At 36.1% G+C, this 19,567-nt stretch overlaps 1 protein-coding gene and 1 long non-coding RNA gene across 4 annotated transcripts; one reads left to right on the top strand and one right to left on the bottom strand.

Annotated features, from left to right (window-relative positions):
* The first annotated feature begins 2,956 nt into the window (after nt 1–2,956).
* On the top strand, nt 2,957–10,415 carry LOC113281167 (probable ubiquitin conjugation factor E4). 2 transcript variants are annotated; one of them, XM_026529831.1, is made up of 16 exons: nt 2,957–3,849; nt 4,599–4,803; nt 5,039–5,187; nt 5,266–5,542; nt 5,702–5,854; nt 6,182–6,391; nt 6,523–6,635; nt 6,717–6,831; nt 7,698–7,763; nt 7,911–8,105; nt 8,208–8,303; nt 8,415–8,537; nt 9,154–9,246; nt 9,450–9,602; nt 9,790–9,876; nt 9,964–10,415. In XM_026529831.1, the coding sequence occupies exons 1-16, from the start codon at nt 2,999–3,001 to the stop codon at nt 10,069–10,071; spliced, it is 2,994 nt and encodes a 997-aa protein (XP_026385616.1). In that variant the 5' UTR covers nt 2,957–2,998; the 3' UTR covers nt 10,072–10,415. The 2 variants fall into 2 exon arrangements, with proteins under 2 accessions (XP_026385616.1, XP_026385615.1); XM_026529830.1 differs by having other exon boundaries at nt 7,698–7,775.
* Nucleotides 10,416–10,849: 434 nt separating this feature from the next.
* On the bottom strand, nt 10,850–15,604 carry LOC113277334. Of its 2 annotated transcripts, XR_003324859.1 has the most exons (9): nt 15,492–15,604; nt 13,738–13,840; nt 13,350–13,653; nt 13,213–13,265; nt 12,996–13,108; nt 12,822–12,926; nt 12,582–12,680; nt 11,606–12,154; nt 10,850–11,133 (listed from the first exon to the last, which is right to left on the bottom strand). It is a non-coding gene; the product is annotated as an uncharacterized LOC113277334 (long non-coding RNA). The 2 variants fall into 2 exon arrangements; XR_003324860.1 differs by lacking the exon at nt 13,213–13,265.
* Between the last annotated feature and the right edge of the window lie 3,963 nt (nt 15,605–19,567).

Genomic DNA, 19,567 nt, shown 5'->3' with positions numbered 1-19,567 from the left:
AAAACATATTCGGTTTGGTTGGTAGTTGTACAAACTACTTATACAAAAACCAATTCATGAACATAATGCCACGGTTTGCAAAACAAGTTTGCTTACCTTATTTCATTAAAATTCCAGGGAGTTTAGTTCGCAAATTGAGTTCGCAAACAAAGCTGAGTTCTGAGTATGAGTTTTCATACTTACTTATTTTAGAACTAGTCCATTGTGTCTGCAAACTGAGTACGCGAACACAGTTCCGGACTTAGCCTTGTCTTTTTGTGTAAATAAGGGTATCTTAGTCCGATTTATATGAGTAAGTTGAATCGGTCCTAATTAATGAGTCGACTACGATTTTTGCTCTCCTCGGATCTCTTTTTGCTCTCTTTAACAAAAATCTTTTTTTTCCTTCTCCTGAATATTTACGTTTGGTAAACTAACAATTCGGGTACTGGGCTTTTATAAAGTTAGGAGTATCAAAGTTTGGAAAGAGTATTTTGCAATGGGCCGCGTATTTGAATAATGTTCCCTTGTTAAAGGGGAATGGCAATTTAGTCATTAACAAAATATATGGGCTTTTTGGTTTAACTCTGTTATATATCGAATAACGATTTTTTGGGCACCACTTGAGGGGACCATCCTTTTATTTTGGGTAAGACATTAGAAATAAAGTGAAGCCATCCCTTATTCACATATTTTATATAATGACCAAAATGTCCTCATTTTATTTTATTTTTTATTTATTTTTTTGAATTTTATTTTTTTAATAATTTTGTTTTCAATTTTTTTTATTTTATTATTAGCTTTGGTTCGACAAGTACAAATTCGCAAGTATTTTTCTCGCAAACCCAAGAAATATGCAAATTCGGAGGTATTTTCCCACAAACCCATTGCTTTTAATTTGTTTTTCTTTGAAAAAATCGATTAGAAATCATCAAATTAAGGTTGAATTGTTAGTTGCAGAGCATTGTTCGGTTAGGAGTAGTTTAAAAAAAACTCTAGTTTTCTAACCGAACTCCCTGAAACATAGAACACCAAGAACACGTCGGTTAGAACTGAAAATTTCCTTGCAAACCGAACCCAAAGTTCGGTGCGATCGTAAAAGTTTTATAAATTTTGTACCTAACCGAACTTTGAGTTCGGTCCGTTTGCAATTTTTTCAAGAAATTTTTTACTTAATCGAACTCCTATCTAAAAATACACTCACCAGCGTTCGGTTATATTCATAAAAATATTTGCACACCGAACTCGTTCGCAAAAGTTTTAGAAATTTTGTACCTAACCGAACTTTGAGTTCGGTCCGTTCGCAATTTTTTTAGAAATTTTTTACTTTACCGAACTCTTATCTGAAATTACATTGACCAGTGTTCGGTTATATTCATAAAAATCTTTGCAAATCGAAATGAGAGTTCGATGCGTTCGCAAAAATTTTAGAAATTTTTTACTTAACCAAACTCCTATCTAAATATTTTTGATATATATTTTCTCTTAGCGGAACCACAAAAAAAAAAAAATTAAAAAAGTTTGAAAAAGAAAACAAAGAAAAAAAAGTTAAAATTAAAAAAGTTAAAAAAAATAATTATTTATATAATTAATAAAAGGGTAACTTAGTCATCTCCACCTTTTAGGTCATCCCTTATAACCATAGGGAAGATGGCCTAATTAAATCATGGTCCCCTAAAAAAAGTGATGGTCCCAAAAAAATCTGCTTAGTGCTTTCCTGAGGGTTTCGGATCTGAATGAATTCCATAAGTTTCGTATTCCAAATTTGGGGTTTCGCTTCTCTACTCGGTGGCAGCCATTACTATATAATTATTACTCCTGAAGGTTTCGGATCTGAATAAATTCGATGTTTTGCTTCTCCAATCGGCGACAGCCATAACAATACAGAAATTTGAGGTCTTTGAACCTGAAATTCTGTTTATTTATTGTATGTATATTAGTTTTGGGTCCAGATCCCATGTCCCCTTCTTCCTTGTGCCCTCATGTCCCTTCCTATAATGTATCGACACGTGTCTCTTCTTTACTTCCCATAATTCTTATTGTTAGAAAATCTCATTATTTTGAGAAATGAAAGTCGAAAGATAATCACTTTCCTTTGTTGGCGTTAAACCAAATCTGAACCTAATATCTACTTGTTAATCAGCAATGTTTTCTGTTGAAAGGAAAAATCAACACAGTTCATAAATCATGAACGATTAAAAATAAAAACTATTCATGTGCCAAATGATCGTCAAGCACAACACAAGCTGGATTTTGGTAAGAACATAGATTTCAGAATTTCTTTAGATGCTAATTCTAATTAAGAGTCAAATGCAGTGATAAATCAATTCGCTCGAGAATAAGCAAAGCACAAATTCCAATAATGTTTGGAGAAGGGAAGGAGTGAATATCAATCCCACTTGGTTTGAAGGCTAGTTGATGATCGCAAGCATGAGTTTGAAGGATTATCTCTTAATATCCCATGTTCGTTACGATCATGTTTTAATACTCCATGCCCAGTAAGCTGAGGTAGATGGGGTAATCGTATCATTTTCTAAAACAACATCATCAAAATTTTATTCTACATGAATGATGGACTACTACTAATACCTTCGACAAAATACAAAAATCAAATCAAATTTTATTTTAATCTTGGGTTTATTTTGTTAACGTACTGCAACTCACTGATGCATCTCATACAATTAAGAAAAGATGAACTTGTTAAAAAAAAATTAATATTGAGAAGGAATTTGATTCTCTTATCGCCAACAAAGAAAAGTATTTTATCTTTCCGCTATTGTTTCTTAAAATAATAAAATCTTTAAACTGTAGAAAATATGGGAAGTAAATAAAATACACGTGTCGATACATTATAGGAGAGACACGAGGGCAATGGAAGAAGGGGACATGGGATCTCGACCCATTAGTTTTCCCTTTGATCGCTGTTTACTTATATACTGTACAATATTATCGTCATTCTTTCATAAAGTTTCTTTATTGTACATAAAAAAAGAAGAAGAAGAAATCTTGTATATTAGCTATGGTTCTCGGAAAACGTCGGAGATTCATCTGTGATGAAGAAGAATATAACATAATGAGGAAAATCTTCAAAGTAACCCTAGAAAAGGATTCAACTTTGGAGGAGGAATCTGATGAAAATGTAGATAAACATAAGTTATGCAGAGATTACATGGTGGAGGTTCTCAAAGATCGTTTATCAGGACTATGTGATGGTAATTCCGAAGCAGAACAACCTTTACCTTATTTAATTGGATGTTATCTTCGTGCTAACGGAGAAGAAGAGGAAAATCAAATTAAGCTGGCCATAGGCATGGGCTTTAATTATACTCAGTGTTGTGCCTTGAACACTATATCTAGACAAGCAAAGGAGCTAATTGTTTCTCATAGCCTGATGCATCTCGTGGATTCAGTTCGGCTACACAACAGAGATAAAGATTACGATGCTAGTTTGTTCCTTAAAACACACGGTGAAACTAATTTTAGGGAATCATATCTACTGCCACTACTTTACTCAAAAGTTTGTGGCAAACCTTTTGGCGGATTTCATTGTCCACAGGGGTTTCTGGAGCAATTTATCAAGGATTCCGATTATGATAGTTTGAAGTTGGTTTTGACACCATTATATCATGATTTGAGAAGTAAGGTGGCGGTAGAGGATTTGCGTCCGGGTAATTTTGAGGAGCCATTGAAGGGATTAACTTATTTAGTTAAAACTCCTATCTGTGCTAAAGTTCTAGTGAATCACCCAAGGTGGATACCCAAGGTTACTGACGGGATTGAATTCGAGAGGCTAAGCATACTAGGTGGTTTCTTTAATGTTAGTCTTATTCCAGACGAAAGGTTGTCCGAGAAGAATGAATGGTGTCCACGGTGAGCTTAATTAACTTTTTTTTCCTTTCTCTAATCAAAATTTTCTTTTATTTCGTTAGTTATATTATTACAAATGATTGTACATGAATTTCCTGAAATGCTCACTGATCTTACAAGTTTTAACTGATGTTTATACAAATTTACAGCCTAAAAAATAGAAGCCATAGGCATCATGTACGTTAAAGTTAACAACGTTTTTCATCTTCGTATAATCACAACCTAATCTGCAAGTTGCAATATGTTACATTGCTAGGGATAATTTACCTTTTCTTAGGACTTTCTATCACCTTTCCTAGTACTGGAGTGTTGCGAATTCTAGTCACTCTACACATTATGTATCAGTACAACCTTAAAACATTGGTGCTTGTTTAAAGGATCTGGGTGGTTTTAAGGATGTAAAGACCGATAGCATCACTAGAAAGTGTGGTTTATGAATTTGCAAGGATATGTCATTGCATGATTGAGACAAGTTATTTGACTGCTCAGAAAGATAAGTCCTTTTTATTTTATCATATTATATTGCCTTTTGAAATGTTCCCTTTTGCAGCAAATTAGTTTGAATAAGGTTTGTTAACGCACTATTATCTAACTGTCATCATATATCCATTTTTTGCTGTTTCAATACTCATCATCCACGCCCCTTTAGTGCCTTCATCTTCGCTTGTGACTCTGTTGGCTTGCCTCTTAAGATTTCGAACTTAGCTGCTCAGTGTTCTTAGTTTTTTTCTTTGCCATGTTTATGTTACCAGAAAGGTGATCTCTTGTCGGTTACTGACTCGCCGAACAAATGCCAAGTCATCTTTTTCCAAAGAGGTAAGAGCTCTCACGAAAATATTACACGACGGGCTTGAAGAAGTGCTTCTGTCTCTCCTTAGAAACTGTGAAACGCAAGAGAATGTTTTCGAGTATCTATCAGAAATAATTAGGCAAAACTCTTCAGTGACTAATATACAGGTAATCTTTTGTTGTGTACCATGATGTATTTATTTTTGTTTTGTTACTCAAAATGTATAGTTGCGTGGAAATAGCTATCAGATATGTTGGAACCAGATTTGTTTGGGGTACCCATGGTTCTCAGTGAACACCGTTATTCTGCGTTTCTGACTGAAAACGTTGTCGGGTTCCTTTGCTTCACTCCCGGCCTGTAGTATGTAATATCAGTTGACCAATGCATCTAGTTTGGTGTCAGGTTGATCCAAATTGTGGGAGTTCTGGCATGTTTGTGAACCTCAGTGCTGTCATGCTTCTGCTATGCAAGAAATTCATAGATAAAGATTTAACCAAGAGAAGTGAAATTGATGGAACATATTTATTTTGCAATCCTCATTTGGATGTGAGGTGAGATATGCTTACGTTTTATCTTTTCCTTTTGGCAATTTCGTGTTTTCACACCTTGTCAATTTTGATTTATTTCAGTGATTTGACTACTGTCCACGCATCTTCCAAAGAAGTTGTAGCATGGATTTCTGAATTTCGAAAAAGCGACGGCTCCGACTTGCTGTCCAATTCCTCCGAAGAAGCCACCAGTTCTGGCAGCAATGTGGGTTTAGTTTCTGTACTTTCAACGGAGAAATTAACAAATTCTCGTGGGAAAACTAGATATACAATCGGTTGTAAATTTTTCTTTATGACGGCGAGGGTTCTTCATATGGGTCTAGTCAAATCACTTTCCGAGCTACTGCATTTGCATCGGGTAACTATTAGTACATTAATTTGTGTGAGATTGGTGGATCTTTCTACCTTTTTTTCCTTAATGTTTTCTTAATGTGTTCTATTTTGTTCAAGTCTGGTAACTTTTTAATGTCTTTTTTTGGCAAGACATAATATGAGTTACGTTCCGTTATACTTGCAGAAACTGGCATTAAATAAAAATATTCTGCCCACTTTGAATGCGTTGTTAGGAAACGCTCCCTTCCCACAGCCAGAGCAGGATATGGAGCATCTTCCTTTTGGAGTAAAAAAAGATTGGCAAAAATTTTGTTGTTATTTATCTCAGATACTACAGGTATTATGCTCACTTTGAAGTTTTACATGCCATGAAGTTTTATGTAATATAGGTTTTGAAGTGCTTGAAGATTTTCTTATGATTACAGTATCTATCTCTGCCAATGGATTGTTGTATCTGGTGTTTAGAAACCTCTAATGAAATCGGTGAAAGTTTGTCAACTAATGTATTGGTCAATTATGCAAGTTGGTCATCCAAAAAAGTAATAACTATAGTTATCTGTTTTGGAGTATAGAGCTATAGATAACTGACAATATGGTTCAAGATCCGCCTTTTCTGATCATTAATGTTTCAGTTCACGTTCTAATTCTTTATTTCTGTTGGAAGGATAAAGCATTACTTAAAGACGCATTATCCTTCTACCGCTTGATGGTTGTTTGGTTGGTATCCCTTGTTGGCGGGTTTAAAATGCCTTTGCCATCAAGCTGCCCGATTGAATTTGCATGTGTGCCTGAACACTTGGTCGAAGATGCAATAGAAGTGCTTATTGCTGTCTTTACGTACTCTGAATCATTGGCCGATGTCATTCCTGAAATGGTACGGTCGCTTATTGCACTTGGATATATGTACCTTTTCAACATTAATCCAGTTTACTCTCTCTTCAATGCCTTCTTCCTAACTACTTGATGTATATCTAATTCCTAATTTTTCTTTGTTTCTTTCATCAGGATGAATTTTTGAAATTCATTATAATGTTCGTGGCAAGTCCAAATTATATTCGAAACTCTTATATAAGACAAAGGATGGTGGAACTCTTGGATCTGTGTATCCGCAATAGAAGGTGTTTGGGCATTTTTTTTTTGTATCTAAATCTTCCATCTCTATTGATTCTTGTAATTATACTTCAGTTTTCAATTTGCAGATGCTCGTCTTCAGCAATTACCATTTTAGAAGGCAGCCAACTATGTGTGGAGTTTCTTGTTCGTAATCTTCTAGAACTTTATGCTGGGAAGGAGTTCATAGGATCTCCAAATAAGGTGATTTTTGTTTTATTACACTGGTCTGAGAGTTTCAGGATAACCCCTCTTGAGAATAACGCCACATGAGAAAGGAAAATAAGTCGCAAACATTTCATATTTTGCACTATTTCAAACTGTTTGACAACATACACCAAGGTCCAGATAGACCTTGGGGATAATGCTACATGAAAAAGGAAATTATTCACAAGCATTTCATATTTTATACTATTTCAAACCATATGACTGACATCCACTAAATCCACTTAAAAAAAGCTATTCAACAAATACAGGCCGAAGGGAAAAACTAGGAAATGAGGAAAACATTAATCAGTAAAAATGTTAACCATACACGAGTTATATTTTGACAAAATAACATGACACCATCATTTTATGAAGAAGAGAACATGTTTTTTTTCCTCTTTCGTTATTTTTTCTGTCATTTCATGCTTTATGGAACTGCTTTTCGAAAATGTTAAACATTAACGGGCTAGCAGAGTTGCTGCCATGTCCACGTGTATCCAGTTCGAATACCAGTGTCTATACATGTCTTAACCGGAAAATTTTGTAAAAAAGCAAAAAAACACACAATCAAATCAAATTACACAACCCAGTTTCTCCCCAGAAATGCTTACAATTGTCTTAAACTAATTAACAATAGAAGGTGAACTTTTTTAGTATTTGGATCTCTGCTAATAATCATCGTCATTGTGATAAACATAAGCCTAACCAGCATCTCTAGTTAAATACAATCAACTTAATTAGTATAAAATACAATGGACCCATCGTATCTATTTTTAGTTTTAGTTGCTGACGGGTTCTTTTCCATCTTTTGCATTTTAGTTTTAGTTGCTGACTGGTTCTTTTCCATCTTTTGCATAACAAAGCTTCAATTTCGCAAAAGCATTTTGGAAGTTCTTGATTGCTTGTGGGAGATTCCTTCACACCGCGAGGCATGGAGACAGGTTTTTGCTACTACTTCTAATATTGCTGCTACTAACACTCACTTCGCTTCCCAATTCTGCAGTTTGGGACACATTGGGCCTATTAACTTTCTAATATTTTTTGTTATGTTTTGTTTTGGACTTTATTGTTTTCAGATTGCTGAAGAAGATACTGGGTTTTACGTGGTATTTTTGAATGCAGTGATCAGCGAGAATATCAAACTTCTTGACAATGATTTTCATAGAATATTAGAAGAGACCGAGGACGAGATGTCTAGCATCGAGGATATGGAACTTGTACGATTTCTGCAGATGCAGGAGAGCGCCCTTATTTTTCAATTTGATAAGGGTGTAAGTATAAGCTGTTCTGAATGGAAAATCTTGAATTACACGCTTAAAAATTGAGTGCAGTATCCAGTACTCCTGGTTTAATGATATACTGGGTTCTTGTAGATGATTGGAGGTTCTATTTCATATGTAATTGCAAGTGTGGCAATGCTAGCATTTACGTCAAAGCAGATTATTGTTCCTTTCCTCCTTCCACATATGGTAGCCTTTCTCTACTTGAACATTTTCATGTGAATGGAGCATGCTTTATGAATTGTCTATCTCTTCTTCCTAGTAATTTCTGACAACCGTAATTCTTTCTCTTGATTCCAGGTTGATATCGTGGTTACAATGCTCAATTGCTTCTTGTTACATCTTCTGAGCCTTCACAAAAGATATTGTATTCCAGGACGCTCCATGAAGTGTGCACATTGTGTGGTGATATTGCTTAAGCAGGTTAGTATGAAATCTGTGTCATTACTTGTATCTTGTGCTAACTTTTATATACCTGGCATACAGCCTTCTCTATTCGCTGTCTAATTTCTGATAGTAGCTTTATATATGTTGCACACAACCTTTTATTCCAGTACCATAGTTTAACTTTGGAAAGAGTACTTGTGAGCTGAACATTGGAAATGGTAATCATTTTCTATAATGGGGATACCAGCGTATCTGGGGACCATTGCAGATACCTACTAACCAGTACTACTCCGGCCCCTAATTTCTGCATGTTATTCCGTTTGTGAATGTCTGGAGTATGCGTAAATTTATAAAGTTACGGTTTATTCTTTACTCTAAAACTGGGACCTGTATGTAGTAGCATAGCAAAAAAAAATTTAGGGTACTTTAGAGAAAAGACTATATAATATATTAACATTGATTGTCAGTAGTAGACGCAGTCTCCTTAAAAAAGTTTGACTTATCAATGGAATGGAGGGAGTATTATTTATCGGGGCATACTTAGTTTCCAGTTTTCCTTCTCTCTCAGTCAGTCAGTTCATAATTCGAACTTTAGTTTTCTCTCTACAGCAACGCTACTTAACTGATTTATTTTATTTTATTTTGTTGGAAGATTGTCAGCATTTACGTACATCTTGCAAGGGGTGACAGTGAAGAAATTTTTGCAGCTGCTATATCAAAGAATAGTCAATCATACAACGAGCAGGTAATTAATTTTGTTTTGGCAACTCAAGGTCTCATGTGGATACAGGTGTGTCTATCCAATAGAACTCAAGGATAGGTTGCTGTGAACCCTGTTTATTGCTAGTTATGCAGCAGCTGTTTCTTGGTTTTCCGCCGTGTTTTATATCTAAATTACTTACATTAACTAATTTTTCTGGGATACTGAGAGTTTTTGTGGTCCTCCAGATGTTCATAGACGTCGCAAGAGTTCTGCATGAAGACAGCTTGGTACCAGAATTTATAGAGCTTGGCACCAGAGTTAATGATGCAGCTCTGAAGGCAATTGAGACCGAGACTTCCCTTGGGGAGATACCAAATGAGTTCCTTGACCCAATTGAAGTAAGTTTTTCTTTACTGCCGTCTGCTGGCATGTTCTTTAGAGTACATGGAGGAAATAGTGGTGGAGAAGCTGGGGATTTTACTGTAACCACAATCGCGTAGTATAGCATATAGGGCTTAAGCCATTGTCTTTGTCTTTCTTTCGCATTTGGTACTCCAGATAACAGATGATATGTTTATTTTGTAGTTCAAACTGATGGCTGATCCTGTAATTCTTCCTTCTACGAAGTCGGTAGACCGAGCTGTCATACAAAGGCACCTTCTGAATTACAATGTATGTCCTCTTTGGTGATGTTCATTTATTTCTCCCTCGAAGTTTATTTGCCTGAACATTAACAGTTCTTCTTTATGTGTGTTACAGACTGATCCTTTTAATGGTCTTCCTCTTACCCAAGAAATTCTCATCCCAAATGTTGAGCTAAAAGCGAAAATCGAGAGGTTCATTATTTCTAAGCAGTCCCAAGAATAGTATTAAATCACATGTTGGTATCAGATTGACATTCATTCATATAGAAGTCCCAGAGTTGGCAAGTAAATCTTCTGATCAGCTTAAAGAAAGGGTCGTGTTACAGTCTTTTAGGTGGATTAAATATTAAGTTACAAGAGCTTGTATATCTCTGCTTGTTAGACTAGGCTGAGCATAAACTGAAGGATAAGATATGGTTCAAGCTGCATCTTTAAGGCTTACGTTGTTTTGGGTTTTTCTGGTCCATGATTCTGATAATAATAATAATGATGTCTAGAAGATGTGAATGGGTAATTTTAAATTCTCGGTATCCATTTTAAGGGAAAAGCATTACTAAAATTCTAAGATTTGTTCCTTGTAAGTTGGTAACAAAATCTCCTTGTTGGTGTTAAAAAAAAAAATCTTGAGCTAAAGAATCGCACTTAACCTCATTTCTAATTTTGCAATTTTGGCATATTTGTTGGCATTTATGAAAAAATGACAGTATACTGCCAGCTATATTGATGCAAGCACAAGCGTGACCATCTCTAGCAGTGTAAATTTCTTACTGTTTCAATCGTAAAAGTCTGATACTTATATATGTAACCCAAATTTAGATAAGGTATTGAAAATAACATATCAACAAGCAGGAGAAGAGCAAAAAAGGTAGCACCTACGCATGGGTAACTTTCTAGTAACCCTTTGTCCCTTCAAATTTCGGAAAATTTGGAAAGTCAGCTGAGTTCCATTAATGATTCACAGTAACTGATGTACACAAATCAATGATTCACAGTAACTGATGTACAAAGAAATTGGCATATAAGGCTATATATAATTCGAAGAAAACATATATGGGTTACTACCAATAACCCGTTCAGTCGCAGAAGATGGATTACTACTAATAACCCGTTCAGTCATAGAAGAAAAGGAACATATACATGTGAATAGTGAAAACTTCAAGGAGTACGAAAGAGAGATATCCTTGGAGTTCAGCTGCTAAAATATAAACTTTCTACATAGATGCATCACAGTGGAAGGTCATTTCTCTGAAATTGCCTTCTGGTACCCATAGTTCTGTGCAAGCTCCTGTTTGCAACACAGCCACTCATCAATTACCCACGGAAGAAATTTCAGAAAGGCATTCAGTTAGAAAACTATTTACATATGACAACCATTAACATGGGGACATGGTTGTTAGTATCTTCATCTTCCAGTTATCAAAAACCACAAGTAGATATGACATCAGATTTGGGTTCCCTTTTTTCCATTCTGCCTAATATTCCACAATTACCAGTATGACAGAAATGCCTACGATGGATTCTCTGTTTTAGTTGAACCGGCAGAGTACACATAAGACCCACGTAAACAGTAGGAACACTAAGGATGTATTTTATAATCAAGCTACTGTACATGTAATGCAATTGGCAAGTTTAGGCAAGCACATGTTCAGTATGAAAAATGGCGCACTAACTTACACAATAGACTGTAGCTGAAAGGGGTGACAAAATTTTGAAAGATTAAAAAAGAGAAAGTGAGAGATGAGAAACAAAATTCATACCGTTTCTCAGTCAGAATCCGAATCTCCTCCATACTGTCTTCCCAGCAGCTTCAAGGAATCATCAGGTGGTCTTACATCTCTAGTTTCAGACGTAGATCCCACGGAAGCCGATGCCACAGAAGCAGCTGCAACATCTCGAATCTCTTCAGCAGACGAGACATGCACCACTCCACCTCCTCCGGTAGATGCAACATATTGACTTTCCAAAACCTTCAAGCTATCATCAAGTGGATTAACATCTTTAGTTTCTGAAGTAGATGCCGTGTAAGCAGGTGCCACGGAAGCAGATGCAACACCTTGAGTCTCTTCATCAGAAGGGATATGCACCACTCCATCTTCTCCTCCCACCTCCTACTGGTCAATAACATAAGGAGGCCCAGGCTTATTCCAAGTAGTCCTTCCGATTAACCTCCAAGAAGCATCGTGTTGGACTTCGATTTCATTCACTTCTTCGGGTAATGCAGCAAGAATTGGCATTAAATAGCCATCAGATATCAGATCTGTAAATGAGTATCTCTTTCTGCAAACTGGGCATTCCCACTTCACTAGCTGCACCAAAAAAAAAAAAAAAAAAAACATATCATAAATGTGTTGCAGCACCAGGTCCACCACCACTAATTCAACTAGGCTTCGTTACATATTGGTATTCAGAGAATGGCGTCTCGTTAGAAACAACAGAGACTGCTCTATCATATAAAAAATATTCCAAAACTGATAAAGTCTGTAGGTTGCTAAAAAGTTCACGAGAAAACCATGACAGGATTTCATTATCAGGAATTCCAATTAAGAATTGGGAATTCTATCACTTTCTCAAAATCAAACAGGAACTAGGCAAAATAAAAACATACCCATATTCCCAATGTTCACAAATTGATGATTCATAACTAGATTACCAAAAAAACCCGATCTTAAGATGAATCTTAGAAACTCAAAAAAGAAAAAGAAGAAGGAAAAAAAACACGCAAGTAATACTAACCTTCTTAGATGCTTGCGCGTATTGCAGAAACTTTATTAAGTCAAGCAAGTGTCCGCACTGTTTGAACCTCGCTGGGTGTGTAATTCTGGAATGATTAAACTGCATTCGGGAATAGAAATATTACCCAATAATCCTATAGTGATTCACTGATAATGATACTACGACTTCAAGTTTACGCAAGCAAAACCAGAACAAGAAAAACCTCCTTTTACTGGAAGGAGAGAGTGTGTTTGAGCTTACTGGACAGGTTAAGCTGACTTTAGCTGTTAGCATTTCCACACCAGGTACCGGAACACTATGGTTTACAGCCACTTCCAAAGGTTCGACAACAATTTTTTCCAAGACCTAAGAACAAGTCAATATTTGTTAGAACATCAACACTGTTGACATGTATGGAGATTTAACAAGAATTACCTGTTCGAGTGATTGTACTTTGACCAAGCTCACTCCAAAAAAGTAGTCATGATCCTTTGCAGATTTCCCATCAAGATAACAGTGTTATCACCTTTCATTTTGCTATTTGAAATCTGTTGAGAAACGAAATCAGGGCAGAATTTTGGTAACTATTCCGTTACTAGTTCCAAAATTAAATGCTAATATAGAATCAGGATGGTATGTTAAAAGAAGTTACACAATCACCATGACTGCTTGCAGATCCTGTTGGACTTATCGGCAAACTGCAATCTACAAGACGGCCAAGGGAGGATCTAATATATAAAAAATCCAAAAGAAATTAGATTATTTATTTATTTATTTAAACCGACTTACTGTTAACTGTCAACGTGCACTCTGTAGGCCACTGGACGCCAGAAGCTGCATTGTCACGTAGGTTCATGCACCATAGTTGGACTTGATGCGCGTTCTCTTTCAGACGTAAATCATGAACTGGTCTTATTGCAAATGTGCCTCTACCTATATCTTTTCCATCGGATTTAGTAAGTACAGTTGGTGGTAGTAGAGCTTCAGTGTGCTCGCAAAATGGACCATCCATCATGTCGAGATAACAATATGGGCAGTAGTTGCGTGGATAACACGTTTTGTGGAGCCAGGAATCACATTTGTCTCCCTGACACTGGAAATTATACCATTTAACTCCAATCAGATATAAAAGGGATGTTACATTACTAGTACAAAGTTTTAGTGAAGAGAACAAAACCTTTTTTAGGTCAGTAAATGCAGCCTTTGGTGAGTATCGGCATACGCATAATGTGACCTCTTCATGTGGGAACTTAAGCACTATATCTAAATTCATTTTGTTGCTGCACAAAGAAAGAATATAGTTGCTTAAAAAGAGTAAAAAACTAGATAACATCGTAGAGAGGAATTGAACAAATAATAAACCGTAAAGAAGGTATCATTTGAAATGCAACATATATAGTAGCCTGGGATATTCATCAAACTATTGTGCAGAAAGTGTGCAAAAGCCGAAATTAGGTTGTCAATGTTCTTAACATCATTCCATCTTCAAAGATCCAATAAACTTCACACAGTAAGTTACTTACAAAGAAGAAAGTGACGATGAGATACAGATCCAAATCCCAAATTTATGGAATAGGAAGCCTGACTGAACTGAACTAATATGCTGCTCGAATCAATAGGATTAGTACTATAGCATATCATATTATGCCCTAGAATACTATGTTGGAAAAAACGGCTTTGTTATACCAAATTTGCATGGACTATGTTTTGATCTCTAGACCTATTGCCCACTACTTGTTTTTTCATTTGAATAGATAAAACAATAGTCCCACATAGACTAAAATCTAAAGAGTTTTAGACTTAAATACCATAGAATTGGCTAAAAGGGCATGGCCCTTGGGTCATTAGACTTTTGTGTGAGGGGAAGGCCTAGACTAGGGCAAGGTTGCCTTTCTTGGTAAAACTTTTGGTACGTGTTTTACACACATGTAGAAGAATCTTCTTCTTTGTATGCACATGTTTTGTCCTGGCTTTCTTGTCCGTACATGTTTGGCTTGGCTTCTCAACAACACACTGCTCTAAGCCTAACAAAGGCAACACTGTTTTCAACCAAACATTACCAGTATTTCTGTCATACGCATGGTTTTAGACTTTTGTGTGAGGGGGAAGGCCTAGACTAGGGCAAGGTTGCCTTTCTTGGTAAAACTTTTGGTACGTGTTTTACACACATGTAGAAGAATCTTCTTCTTTGTCTGCACATGTTTTGTCCTGGCTTTCTTGTCCGTACATGTTTGGCTTGGCTTCTCAACAACACACTGCTCTAAGCCTGACAAAGGCAACACTGTTTTCAACCAAACATTACCAGTATTTCTGTCATACGCATGGTTTTGTTGCATGCATTTTTCCTCTCGTTTGTAACGTCTTAAACACTATATAAGGGAGAAAACATCTCTTCTTATGCTCTCCCTCTGCTTTCAGAAAATAAGTTTTTATTTCTAGTTTCTCTGTTTTTAGCTTTTGCTAACACTGCCAAGTTCTAAGGGTACTCTCTTTGTATGCTACATTAAGGGGTATTATCAGTAGTTGTATCCTGGAGGTGACTCGCCAACTGCTATAGCATCTCAGCGGAGTAGTAGACGATATTGCCTTTAGGACAGCGTATCGTATACGTGCCTCTATATTTTCTGTGCATCTCCAACAACATCGGTTTGAGCTAAGTATCTTCTTCTCAGTTACATTATTAGTTCTATGTCCAACGTACTAATTGAGTGAAAGACACATGTGAAACCCTGAGCCGAGATGATGACAGAAGCTAAACTTCTAAAACAGAAGCAAAACCAGTCTGAAACCAAATCGAATCAAATCAAAACAACACCATCATCATCGTCGTAAACAGGAACAAACACCAACAACATACACAATCGTAATCATCCATGTATTTTTAAAATCGAAAATTAAACCTAGATTCATAAAGTTTTATAGAAACCTAACCTTGGAATACGATCTCGTTCTGGTTATTCAAGAATATGTCGAGCAAATGATCAAGCCTGCAGATGAATTATCGAAATTTCAAACGAATCTCTTAACAGGGAGAGAAAAAGAGGAATCGGGAAAGGAGAGAAAATCTACCTTTCCGTCTAGTTTGTACTGGTGAGAGAAATCCCAAAGGAGCTGCTTCTTCTTTTTTCCTAATAAGCCGAAATCCCAATTGAGCGGGATGTTTCTAGTTACAAATCTGTAGCTGCTGATGTGGCAACATCACGCCCGTCCACTTATCCAGGGCATTCAGCAGAATACAGGGGTTACATACGTAGGGGTTGAAATGGAAATGATGTTAACACTAGCCGGACGGTCTCTTCGGTGGAATTTTTCAAGGCAGAAATTAACATTTAATCCCATTATTCTTGGGTTTGGGACATTCTAGTCCTCCCCTCCCAAGTCCGGTATACGGTAGTCCAAAATTCCATCGCATTAAGACTTTAGTCCAAACTTTGGACGAGTTAGTCCAAATTTCAGCCGATTCAAAAAATGCCACCATTTTTTCTTATCTTAATTATGCTTCTATTATAAATGTCACCTTTTAATTGGCTGACCATGATGCGTGTCGTAACCACAACAAATTAGTGAATATTTTTCCACCTAATTAACAAGTAATATAGTGGAAGTTAAGTTCGTTCCCACGAGGAGCAAAAGGTTTTAGTTGTCTTATAATGTCATAAAACGGGGGTGGGGTGGTTCGGGGAGGTTGGTTGGGGGTGGGGGGTTCGATTTTAAAAAGTAAAAAGAAATAAATAAAGCAATTAAAAGATAAAAGCCAATCAATAAGAGATATACGATCAAGGAATCCTTCTTCATTGCAAAACAATGATTCAAGTTATGTTCTTATCCACTTTTTATTAGTCACGAATTTTCATAAACCGTAGATTAACAGGTTCGCTTAGCTAACCTCAAAATTCCTCTTTTCACTGAGTAACAGGTCCGCTTAGTTATCAGATTCTATTCTAAAGAACTACCTTGAGGTTCGCTTACAAGATGCAATTCAATGAACACATTAAGATTTATGAATTTAGGTTTGATACTAGTAGTTAAACTCAGTTCGCTGGTCCACTTTCTAGCGTTGTTTTCACACACAATTTCTCCACGGAATCCCCCCGCAAGGTCTCGTGTTTTGTAATGGTGTAAAGAGTCAAGAAACTATTACGTATTCCCTAACTTTTAGTAGCTTTAAATTGAGTTAACGAATCGATTTAGCGTGCACTCTAAACAACCTATCAAACAATCATAAACACTCATATTAGTAAAAACAAACGATAATCATGTGAAAACTTCAAAGTAGATTTAAAACAAAACTCAAAACATGTCAAGAACTAGGAATTCATCCTCAATCAATAATAAAATTAGCTACTCATGCTAAGGAGTTCACACAAATAAAAAAGAAAAGTGTTGTGTGTGTAAAGTTGTGTAAAAGTGTATAGAGAAAAGTAGAAAACTTCTCTATTTATAGGCTTCAATTTGCTTGCAATCTTCTTAGGATTAGGATCCTTTTCCCGTTCAATCTCCAAGTCCTTGTCTTTGTAAAATTCCTCCACTTCTCTTCCAAATTTAAGTCCAAATTAACTTCCATATCTAATTCCAAATCCAAGTCTTCACACCCATGAGAAAAGCTCACACAAAAATTCTGTTATTTTTGGTCGCCTGAGAAGTCCTTAGGATCTCTGAAATACGTCCGGAAAAGGCGCTGGAATCTTCTTCTCCGCCAACGGAATATTACGTCCCGATGCTGTTATAGTTAACTGTCAAACTAACAGTCTTCCGTTAGTCAAAGAAGTCAAGTCTGAGTTAGCCACACCCAGTCAACTTGAGTTAGATGTCTTAATCGGTCTTACTGGCTGAGTCAAGGGATGGATCGGCTTATCGTCTCCCAATAGTGCTTCCTGTGAAATGACAATTTTTCCTTTCTTTCTCAATTTTGGATGATTTCTTCATATTTTCTTCTTCATGATTTCAAAGTAACTATAAAACTCAAAACACGCGTAAAATACATAATTTATAAGAAAAATAGCAAAAAAAGCATAAACAATAGATAATAAATAGGGTGTTTTCAACACCTATCAAATTCCCACACACTTATACTTTGCTAGTCCTCGAGCAAACTAAACTAAAATATACAACTTCAAAGCTTTCCAGTGCCGCAAGTATCCAAAGAGCTAGGAGGATATAAAGATTCTCAATCTAGTGTCAAGAAATCATAAGTACAAGAGAAAATTCAAATATATAGTGCAATTAATCGAAGAAAGTGTGACCGCTCAACCTATGCCATAATGAAAGATTTCAGGTTTGAGAGCGACCAATAAGCATTTTGCCTTGACTTCTGCCTCACCAAAAGGGTTTTATGAAATTACACTCAAAAGACGCACTTTTATGGTTCTCACATGTGTGCAGGTAGGAATGAAGAAATAAATCATGTGACACGTTGAATGGTGGGAAGGAAACCTTCCGAATGATTTGGGAGACCCCACAGACCCCACAAAATCGTGGGGAGTAAAAATCTTTTTCTGATGATCTCTAAGAAAGGAAATCAACCACTATTATCGAGGATGAGATTACTTATCGACCTTCACATACGATTGCCAATTATGATAGCACCACTCTCACATCATCCAATAGAAACGTCTTCGGCTCCTCGTCTTCATCTTCTTGGTCTTCGGCTTCGGCTTCAACTATTGATGATAAACTCTTGAACTTTGTAGATCCTTGACAATTTGTAACTATTTTCCTTAAATCCTTTTCGCTTGAAACTTCTTAATATATTTTTCCGTCCCCACGGATTATTAAACAAATAAAAACCCAAAATAACAAAATTTTCTCTTGTCATCATCTTCTTCTTTTTTTTCCCCCTAAAGACAAGAGAAGTAAAATACACAACAAAATGCAAATAAAACAAACCATGGCCATGGGAAAATTACTTTATCAGTTGATTCTTCACATCTTGTATTGTCTTGATATCATAAATTCCAATAACTCCCACCTTTTGATTTTCTTTGCTCTTATAAATAAGTCTTCAATTTGTATGTATAATTATGCTTATTGTATTGTAAGTCTTCAACGTATATTCAAAAATCTTCTCATTGTATGTTGCTTTACTTGAATATGAAATTTGCTCTTTTCTTGTTCCGTTGTTGCTTGTAAACCTTGAACGTCTTCAACTTTTCTTCGAACTTGTGATGCTCCACTTGTTAATTACAATGGTGTTTATATGGACCTGTTGTTGTCGAGAATTGCTAACTGCAAATCGAATTACAAGAAGGAGGCTTTCATCTATAGATGTTGCCCTCATGATTGACAAAATTAGCACTCAAGAGATCAAAAATAGTGCTGAAATTGGTGCGAAGTGGGGTAGCTCACCATTATACCCAGAATTAATGTACGGTGACACACACTCAAAACAAAGCTTTTTAGTCAACTACAAAGAATTTATGGTCGGTGCCTCACATGATGTAAAAACGGGTAGTCTCCACTAATGATTGATCATCGACTCTAATACTAAATATCTTTCTGCACCTCATTTGCATCACCGGTATGGTTATGTTGAGCCACAAACAGTAATGACTTCTCGCAAAGATTAATAACACCTAATTTTTAGCATTCTCTAGCACTTCTAAGTTTCATTATTCCGTATGTAAACATAGCTAGAAGTATACTAGTGACTCTAAAATCTCTACAATTTGGAGGTTTTATGCAATTTTTTTTTTTAAATATATGGTTAACCATCCCACCCACCCACCCACCCCACACACACACACTTAAATCTCACATTGTCCTCAATGTAATTGAATCGTCCTAGTAAAGTCAATGTGGAAAATCTTAACATGATATGGAACAAGAAAAAAAAAAGGAAAAGAAATACTAAACCAATGGGTTGCCTCCCATGTAGCGCTTGGTTTAAAGTCGCCGTCCCGACTTTCTTCTTGTAAGATTCACTCCCCATATACTAACAATCTGAAAATTTGGGGATCCTCCCATAGTACCTGTTTTACAAACAATAGCTCCATACAAATGTTAGCACA

The sequence above is a fragment of the Papaver somniferum genome, chromosome 5 (genome assembly GCF_003573695.1).
Source record: "Papaver somniferum cultivar HN1 chromosome 5, ASM357369v1, whole genome shotgun sequence".
NCBI lineage: Eukaryota > Viridiplantae > Streptophyta > Magnoliopsida > Ranunculales > Papaveraceae > Papaver > Papaver somniferum.
The sequence above is the reverse complement of the archived record's forward strand: the minus strand, read 5'-3'. Positions and strand labels throughout refer to the sequence as shown.